The 10,053-nt window shown below is 41.0% G+C and overlaps 1 protein-coding gene and 1 long non-coding RNA gene across 13 annotated transcripts in view; one reads left to right on the plus strand and one right to left on the minus strand.

Moving 5' to 3' along the window:
* The window catches only part of LOC142765773 (uncharacterized), a 133,216-nt gene that overhangs the window by 46,261 nt on the left and 76,902 nt on the right, over positions 1–10,053 (plus strand). The gene's annotated exons all lie outside the window — the stretch shown is intronic.
* LOC119168195 (uncharacterized) overlaps positions 1–10,053 on the minus strand; it is a 114,184-nt gene that overhangs the window by 41,665 nt on the left and 62,466 nt on the right. For all 12 annotated transcript variants that reach the window (XM_075867398.1, XM_075867397.1, XM_075867396.1 and 9 more), the window contains 7 exons: positions 9,341–9,385; positions 8,127–8,177; positions 7,838–7,888; positions 5,878–6,192; positions 3,758–3,808; positions 1,561–1,611; positions 617–652 (listed from right to left, as the gene is read on the minus strand). In XM_075867398.1, the coding sequence (XP_075723513.1) occupies positions 617–652; positions 1,561–1,611; positions 3,758–3,808; positions 5,878–6,192; positions 7,838–7,888; positions 8,127–8,177; positions 9,341–9,385 (600 nt within the window). The remainder of the gene's footprint in view (positions 1–616; positions 653–1,560; positions 1,612–3,757; positions 3,809–5,877; positions 6,193–7,837; positions 7,889–8,126; positions 8,178–9,340; positions 9,386–10,053) is intronic.

A 10,053-nucleotide genomic window follows, 5' to 3' on the forward strand; every position in this document is an offset into this window, starting at 1 on the left:
GGTTGAAAGTTCTGTACTTCTCTGGCTATTTCGAGGACCACCATGAAGAAAGAAAAGTATACAAGGTTAGAAAAATTTCTTGTTCACAGCGTATTGAAAACATGTGTGCCGTATTGGTTACCATTGATGGTTTGATGATATATTTGAGCAAAGTGGACTTGGATTCAATTTTACTAAAATATTTTTTCCATGGGTTTCAATCGCAGTCGTAACGTATGATATACTCCATTCGTATAATCGTAGCATGCGATAATCCCCGTAAGATCAGCTGCCATGCTATTTTTTTCATTTGTGTGCTACAACAAGAGATTGCATTGACATGCTGTTAGCTGTTTCTCGTCATTGCAGAAAAATGTCTCTTTCAATGATAATGACCAAACGTAAAAGCTGATTCAATGCATTTTTATGCATGACAGTAACTCGAAGAAACTAAATAATTTTGAATCATCAATAAATAGTTTGTTATTTTGTGGCATCAAAGTTTACTCTCAGAAACATCGTCTGAAAGAAAAGCCCATTCTTTTGAACGAATACGGAATTCTGAATACCGCCATTCCAAAAGGCACTACCATTGCTCTCTAAGTTGGAAGTGCATGTCGCACCAGTATTTACATACCTGAGATTAAAGCACCACCAGTATGACCTCCAGTAACTGAAAAAGGTAAATAAATTGGAATTCTAATATTGTTTATCATTCAGGATTGACAACGTGTCTCTGGTGGTAATCTATACTACAATAAACGGCCAACAATGACCATGATTTTTGTTTGTTGGTGTGATGCAAAAGAAAGAGGTGTCTAAATGACCTACATAAGTGCTTGTATCTCGGGGAAAAAGTGTGTGATCGTAAAGCCTATTATGTAAAGTGCCTCAAGTATACATAAATAAAATATGGTCAAGTAGCACCTTTACCCAGAGAAGTCACGAACAATGAAGTTACAGTTTACACTGAAAGGGACACGAAATAGAAAAACCAATTTTTCGTGTATTGATAAGTCACGGTTTCACTGTCCCAAACACACCACTCTTACTGCGACATGACGCTTGGTAAGCGTGAAAACGCGCACAAAAAAAAATGCGGGTGGCGACACAACCGTAATATTTCCGCACCAAGCACCGTGACGTAAGACATTTTGAAGGCATATGCTGGGTCCTACGTAGCCTTTAATCAAGAAAAATGAAGTAAAGTGTAGCCTGTGGGTGACGTAGATTCAACATAGGAAGTTTTAGAAAATTTCAATCAGCCAATTTCACAAAAATAGCGAATATATTCCTTGAAATTTCTTACGTGATGCACAGACACTTTAGTGGGAAATTTAACAATGAAACTTCAACCTTCATTTCATTACTAATAATTAACTAATGATAGTGAAACATGTGGCATTAGAGTTTTCACAGCGTAGTCTGTAAACCTAAACCAAGTCACTGTTCAAGTGTCCCATCAAGAACACAGCCTTCAAGGGCGTCACAAAAAGAAGCAGAAATGCTTTGGGTATAGCATTAACGTTATGAAAATGTCAGTACCTTCAGATTTATGATAAATATAACGTGTGCACTCACCTGTGACACCCGGTCGTGAATTACCAGTAACGATGAGCCGACCACCATGCACTGAAATGAGAGGACATAATAATCAACGTGGAGAACGTAATGATGGTCAACGTAGAGTACTTCGTTGGCTTACAGAAATAATTGATCAATTGATATGTGGGGTTTGATGTCCCAAAACCACCATATGATTATGAGAGACGCCTTAGTGGAGAGCTATGGATATTTAGACTGTCTGGGGTTCTTTAACGTACACGCAAATCTTAGCAGATGTACCTAAAACATTTTCGTCTGCATCAAAAATGCAGTCACAGACGCCGGGATTTGATCCCGAAACTTTCAGGTCAGCAGCCGAGTACCTTAGGCACTAGACCACCGTGGCGGGGCGGCTTGAAGAAATAAGCATAATATAAACAATACTGAAAAAGTTGTGCAGCGATGCTTCTTGGTGTATTCAATGAAACTCCAGAGCATTCGCTAATACCAATGTGTACCAAAAGCATTACTTCAAGTTTACTGTAAGATCGGATCCACACACGGAGCGACATACGCAACGCTATACCTGGTCGTACAGTATCCATCAAAGACAATGCTGTGTGAAAAAAAAAATGACATGGCTTGCACTGGAGGTGCAAGGCTGAAGAAAGAGCTAGCTGATCGGCAGGATAAAGCTTTGGGTGTCATGTTTGAGGGAAGGGTGGCGTGACGGGGCTTTATTTTTTCACTTTAGTTATTTATTTTTTTCTGTCTTTTTCGTCTGCTTTCCTTGCCTCTTCCTCCTTTGTGCATTTTTTCTTATTTATATTATCTTTCTGCTTTTTTAACTCCATTTCTTTCTCCTTCTTTTCTTTGTCTCACTCCCTATTTGTCGCTTGATTCCTCTTCAATATGTTTAATCAAACTATGTCTATTTCTCTTTTTCACTTTCTTTGTCATTCATCATTTCTTTATTTCTTTTTCTTTTTCATCCGTCGTATACTATTCGTCACTCTTTTCTCTCCCTATTTTCCTTATTTTCACCCTTCTCTTTCACGCTATCTTGTTGTACAGTATTTTACAAAGTTAAGCTGTTTTTTGTCTGGATATTCAAGTCATTAAGACGCTCGCATTCTAATCATGGGCATGCGGGCTCAAATCCCACCGCCTCACGATGAATTGTTTTGTCAATATTTGGTATATTTCTTCTTTTTTTCCTTATTTCTTTCTACTCCAATCGCTCATGCCCCCCCCCCCCCCCCCCATTGCTATACACGGGACAAATCGGCAAAGCGGATGACGAGGACAAACACAGCATGCGCTGGTTCATGATCGGCAGAGAGGGAGAGAAACACCTTTATTTAAGTGAAAAAAAAATCACAGAAGAATGGCGAACAGGCCGTGCCTTGCCGCCACCTCCTCAGCTCGCTGTATAGCCTGAAGCTGTAACAGAGTAATCAGAATCGGCAGAGCAACATATATTCATGTTGCCAGCCTACCTTGCGTCAATATGACAACCAAGTTTCTAAGAACAGTTTTTTCTTACTGTGCAGCACAGCAGAAGTGTCACTATTAGAATAAAGTTTTTTTTTCTTTTTGTAGCATTGTAGAATGTGATTTACATTGTGCCTTCTTACGCCACTCTGCTGTGTACGCATTGTGGGAGATTTCTGAATGAAGTTTAGCTGCCAGTTTGCGCTCTGTCTTGCGTATCTATTTTTTATCCTGTCCTTATAGATTTCGCGCTTCCAAGGTTTAAGATTATGAACAAATAGCCCAGAAACGCATTTATTAACTTATTTTGTCAAGTAGCACGGATACGTTTAATCTAAGTACTTCGAAATTCACAAGTTTGAAGTATGCCGATTATATACTATAGACGTGTCTGTGATACACCACGTGTTTGTGCATTGATTTTCCCGTGAGACCTATTTGCTCCACACCACTTTTTCTGGTCTTCGGGCATATATCAGCCAATCCTGGGTGCCCTTATTACGAAACATGCCTGCGCTCTCAACAGCGTGATATCTCATTATTGTGTAATATTTTAGTGAAATTTTTGCGCGACAGTGAAACTATACATAGTTTACATAATAAACTTTGTTTCGCACCAATTCAAACGAGGATAACGTATGAAGTGTATTACTCGCGCCAGTAATGAAAGAATAATTGACCTGTACGTTATTGAGGTAGATACATCTGCACTGTGAGACACTCTAAGATGGGCGCTTACCTGAGCCACTAGACACTCCACCAAATCCTCCAATGATTCCTCGAACACCACCTAAAGCAGGATGCGAGAAAATAACAGGTGCTAGTTTCACCCAGTGTCGTTCAAGTGTTTCGTTTAGACAGGCATACTTGGTCCAAAAAATCGAAATCCCCCATTCAAGGATCTATCGCGCAGACTACTAAAGAAGTTTCTTGAGCCGCAGAAATATATAATTGTCACTGACAGTCTCATCATATAATTATATTGACTAAAAAATTACAAATAACGTTCACTATACCTTCCCTGGCTTCAATATCAGCTGGTTTTCATTGTCGTTTTCAGCAGCAACACAACTTACCTTCAAAGCTCCCGTCCTTAACAGATTTATCTAAAGCGATGCGTGACAGGTGAATAAGGTTAACACTGGTGAATAAATGTGTTCGAATGTACTCCTAAATGTAATTATGAATAATTTTTGTGGGTTACAACTTTTACCTCGCATTAAATAATTTTTCAGCTATTGTTTCAAAGATAGTTTGTTCAATACTATCAGCAGGGCTTGTTTTCGTGGAGAAATAGGCGAGCTCAACAAGTGGTTGTTTTGTGCGTTTTTCGAGCACGCTGTTCTGCCTCGACACCTAGGTCAAAACTGAAGAAATATAGTCATAATCATTATCCTCGTCATCTGCTTGTATTGCGTCCACTGTAGGAAAAAACTCTCTTTCGACGATCTGCAACCCACCATTTAAGGCGCGAGTCGATTTCATTGTATACCTGTGAATTTATTAATTTCGTTGTTTATCCTAGCTAACTAGCCAACAAATATATCTATGTGAGGGGAAAGGGGGCGCTTATTCAGTCCACTTGTCGCAACTGTTTCTGTTCCTGCATTTCCACCATAATTACCCGTGGCGTAACCTGTAACAAAACAGATTATGTCGCAGTTTCTGTTATAATGCTATTAAAAATAAAGAAAATATAACTGGAAGAGTTAGAAAAAGAATAAAATCGAGAAATTTAAGGTTCATCTGCGCTAATGCACAGAAAATTAGGCCGTTAATGCTCCTCGTTTTCTTAAAGGAAGAGGACCTTAATAAACTGGACAAGCTTTGACCCGAATAATAAAAACAACAGCAAGGTTAACAACAACAACAACTACAACTACCGCAATAATAGTGATGACAATAATAATATTAGTATCAAAATAAAATATTGAGCTTTGAGCAGCGCAAGCCACGTACCACCCATTGTAAAGCAGCGCTTTTTCATAAAGCCATACACTTTCAACAATAAATCTCAGATGCTCCCATAATGCATTCGCCTAAAATGGGTGGAAGGCGAAAGCGTTGTTTGTTTCTTCTTAAACGATTGCATTGATTCCCTAAATATGGAATGATTTCTGAACCTGGTTTTGCATTGCCTCCAGAATCGAATGCACCCCTAGCCTTTTTTCACCTCATGTGCTCCTTAGATCAGGTCTCCTATGACCATGATGGTCATGTGATGATGTCTTCATTTGACGTTGCGTGGGTGTCACTGTAGCGTAACTGTGATTTTATAATAATTTCACAAATTCTTTGGCCTGGGACATCTTGAGGTGACTTTGTTAGATAATGATCATGTTTAGCATCATTTATGTAGAAGCAGATGGTCACTTTGGTTGATGATCAATAAAGGCTTTCACCTTAGGAACGGGCACCGACCATTGCCATAAAAATTTTAAAGCTCCTCCACGCAATGAACTAAAGGCAGACAACAGAAAAAAACTAACAATTCATGATAAAAAACAGCAATGCTAGCATATGAATGTGATACGTACTAAATTTCTTCTCTGTCCGTTGCTGTCGACCAGTGAATTGAGACCGCTCCAACATTATTCGGAGAAACATTTAATTATTTTTTGATGTTTTTAGAAACGTAGCCCTTGGATAGTAGGCGCGGATAGACTATATTTTTTGCCGATCGATGACGAGCAAAATGTAGAAATTACTCAGTAGGGAGACAAGAACGTACTACTGCCCTACAACCTCACGCAAGCTTAAGAATTCCGAACATACCTACAAATGGGGTAATTAACCTACCTATGCGATTGACAGCACTGAACTACCATCACAAGTCTTCAAGCCAAAATATACGTTCACCTGCGCCATGTGCACCACCTGCAGCACTTGCACCACCTGCCGCACTTGCACCACCTGCCGCACTTGCACCACTTGCCGCACTTGCACCACTTGCCGCACTTGCACCACTTGCCGCACTTGCACCACTTGCACCACTTGCCGCACTTGCCGCACTGGCCGCACTTGCGCCACTTGCACCACCTGCGGTGCTTGCAGCACCGGCACTACTTGCACCGCCTGCAACACCTGCCGTGCCAGCAAGACCTGCACTCCATGGTCCAAGAGCCCCACCTACGACTGGTCCATGATGAAGTCCTGCTCCAGAACCAAGTGATTCTAAAAGATGGAAAAGCCACTCAGTGCCTTGCAAATAAGAATGATTTGTCACTTACCAAAGGACAAAGCTTCACAAGTGTTTTAGTGAATGGTTATGACTCACTTTAGCGTTATAATAATAATGTTCTTGAATATTATCGTATCTATTAATGTTTCTTAATACTGTTTGAGCTGGCTACAACACTGCCCGTTTTGAATTTTTCTTTTGCATACCCCTCCCCCAGCCCACTGTAATGCTTTGCTATCAGGTGCTGTGAATATGCCATAAAAATAAATAAATGTATAGAGTTCTAAACACCACAATCACCCAGGGCGCCTGAGATAACTCTGGAAGTACGTGTAAAGGAAAGCGAAGGATAGAATGTGCAACTGAGAGTTAATGTAAAGTAAGAAAATTTCTTGGTATATTCGTGAATTCCGCCCTAAGCGTCTGATGTTCATGACGCACAATAATAGGAAATTCACGTTAGTAGCTGCGCGTGGAAAGCAATCCCTGGGAATACGGTTAGTGCACTCACTTGATCCTACAGTGCTGAAGCGCATGGAGATAACCCACTCAAGATTAGGAACAGGAAAAAATTCAGAAGTGTTGTGTATACATCTAGCCTGACCATATTGGCCCTAAAATGCATGACACACTGAGATTAGGCGACCATAACTATGTGTACTAAGCTATTGCAGATGGGTCCTTCAAAGTGCTTTTACCCTACAGCTCCCCTAAATCGGATCGAGGCACCGAAAAATGGCATTACTGCATCGGTAATAGAAGCGGCCTTGTTGTTTTCATGATTTGACACTGTGAAACAGTGGCGTTGGCCAAATTTATTGATGGAGAAGGGCTGGCTGGGCGAAGGGAATATGAATAGGTCCCGTCATATGGGGTCGTGGTGAATAAATACACTTATCAGAAGCATATGATAACAAGGGAAGCGTCAATACAACAAGTTGTAATGCCATAGGTTCTAAAACTCGCGCACAACTCGAAGTTGGCGTATTGTTATTCCATGGCTATCGTTTTCACATCGTGGAATAAGCTCTGAATTATGCACGTGCAATGTGTAGCGTTGCCGGCAAATCTAATTACCACAACAAGTGCGTCATCTGACATTGGAGTCTGACAATAGACTATGTGCAACAGTTTCTAATCTGGCACATCCACATCTTCTGCACTTCTGCAGCATCAGCTATGCTAGACGTGTAGGAATGTTGGTCAATTAACGCTATGAGAACATTCGCCAAATGTAAAAAAAAATGAAAGACCAATTATAGCCCAACCTGTCGCTGTGTTTACCGTATGTTGATGTAACTGCCTTGATTAACGATGCAAAGAACGCCGAGGCTTTCTCGTGAAGAAGTAGCTGTCGTCCACACGACTGAAGGTAGCCGACCCTATCGCATCACAATGTTGCGCGGTTGAAGCAAAAACGAGAGGAAATGACGAGTAAAACAAATACGGGGACACTGCTCTCTGTGCGCCTAGCATTTGTCCAGCGTCCGAACGCCTAATTTTCACCTGAATCACTCAACGTACAATATCACCAGCTTGGCAGATAGAAACTTTTCTAATTCATCGCAACATTTGCCATTTTTACTACAGCAAAGCAGAATTGCGTCTGTAGCCCAAAGAGACAAAATGTGCACTCGCCTACGCCACCTAGAGTTGATCCACCAGCTCCAAGTCCGGCACCAACTGGTCCTGGAACATAAACAAAGCTGTCAGCATTTAGTTTTTTTTTTTTGGTAGAGAAAGGTTTTGTTGCAAATTAGAAATTGGTTTGGAGTACTCCCAGTTCTACGTGTAAATCTTGAGAAGGCATAGTACAGTATCAGTAACAATGTGTGACGTATTTGTTTGAGCCACAGAAGTTGAAGAAGTTAATTTCCATAACTTCACATCATACAGTATTGTCTAAGAAAAACGAATGTGCCCGCACCTGCTCCGGCAATGTGTCGTCCACCAGCAGCTCCAAGGCCAGGACCAAGTCCTAAAATAGAGTAAAATAATTTTTGGTGTAATTTGGTGTAATAATTTTTCTTGAAGAATGATTTATCATGCAGAGTGAATTAAATACAAAATTGTACAAGTTTTCAGAGAGGACTACCGAAACTGACTGGCGCAAAAGCGCTGAAAATGTGGTACAGATCCATATCAAATGTGTTATCACTCGGACTATGTGCCGTGAATCCGACAGCCGGGATACCACCCCCCCCCCCCCAAAAAAAAAAAAACAAAAAAACTGCAGAATAAGAAGGGTGTGAAAGGAAAGCATTAGTGACCGCTTATCACGAGCAAAGCAACTTATGGCTAGGTACCAGTTTTAATCAAGGTGGCCGAACCTAACACCTAACACACAAAGGAATCAAAAAGAAATAAAAGTGGAAAGTGTCGGGACATGATCAGAAAAAAATATGTTCGCTCAAGCACTCCGCACACATCGTTAACCAGCGTAACTGAAGCTTGTGGCCACAGGCGGTTGCAGGCGTTGCAGCCGAAGCCAACCGAGAAACTCCCGCTGAAAGTGTGCGTCAGCCCCGGCGAACGCGTTTCAGTCATTGCCTCTTTGACGCTGCTCTGCATACAATGCCGTGCCCTCGGCTCGCCGTTGTCCCTTGCATTCAGCTCGGAAAGCTACCAGATTCTCGGTGTGCAGTTGCAGTTTGCGTTTCGGCACCAGTGCTTGTTCTTATGCCCGAACCCGGTCTGCTTTTCGAGCATTAGTGTTATCCGTGCCCTTTCCATGAACAAGTTGTAAATTGAATTTTCTTGTGGCACCGAATTCTTCCCGTGTCCATGAGCTCGTCATGAGGTATTTGTTTACACCCAAAAATATTAAAGCATGAACACACAACTGAGTAGCACACCTACAAACCCAGGCACCAAACAAGTACAGCGCTCACACAAAACCTAATGGGTAACAATGCAGGCCTACTGCAATAGGCAACTAAGAATATAGGCCCACTGTAAACCTGCCAAGTTTTGTGTGTGAAATGCATTTTCTTAGCAGTCTGGTACTTTAACCAGGAAAATGAAAGTTTTCTGCTTTGATCGTTTTAAAATACCAAAGAAACATTGTAGCTGTTGTGTTATTATCAAACGTGTGCTCTTCAAACATACAGGCAGGAATTGATTTCATAAAGGCGTACTCACTGAAGCCACCTGGCACGCCTGCTGCTCCCGAGCCGCTGATAGCACCTATAATAGAGATATAAAAATGTAGCTGAAATTGCTTTCCATATCTTTTATCGAATTTTTTTCCTGAAGACTAATGCGTACCACGAGTTTGAAAGCGATACTTATTGATGATAACTTTGGCCTCAATGAAATAATAACCAAAGTGCGAGTACCAAAAGCGCAGAAGAGGTTTCTTCAATTGCTTCATTTTTTCTGAGATCATCTTTGTAAGACACCGGTAGGTCATTACACGAAGAGCAACATAATAAAATACGAACATTACAATATTAAATGACTCAATATACTGAGCGAATACATGTTTGTTCAATACCACCTTGTTATGTAGAGCTTAGGAACAATCGCTCTTTAAAATAAACAGCAAATATCTCTGTTAAAGACATCACACGATTATAAATCATGTCAAAGTCGTAGCCATCTATGGCATATTCTCGAGCAAAAAGAGTTTGGGAATCATTTTGACCATAGTAAGAATTTAGAGAATAGGTGAGAGGATGATCAATAATGCATGTACGTGCCCTCAACGCGTGAAAACTTTAGAAAGTGCAAAGCAGTGATTCACCAGCAAAACTCGCTTTCACTGGCAAGAGTGCACCGCCATATCGGACGTGCAGACTGCTCGGTTTCCGTCGCGTGAAACCTTCATTTCTCATGCAGTGACACCACCTCAC

Source organism: Rhipicephalus microplus, chromosome 6, assembly GCF_043290135.1.
Source record: "Rhipicephalus microplus isolate Deutch F79 chromosome 6, USDA_Rmic, whole genome shotgun sequence".
NCBI classification, from domain to species: Eukaryota; Metazoa; Arthropoda; class Arachnida; order Ixodida; family Ixodidae; genus Rhipicephalus; species Rhipicephalus microplus.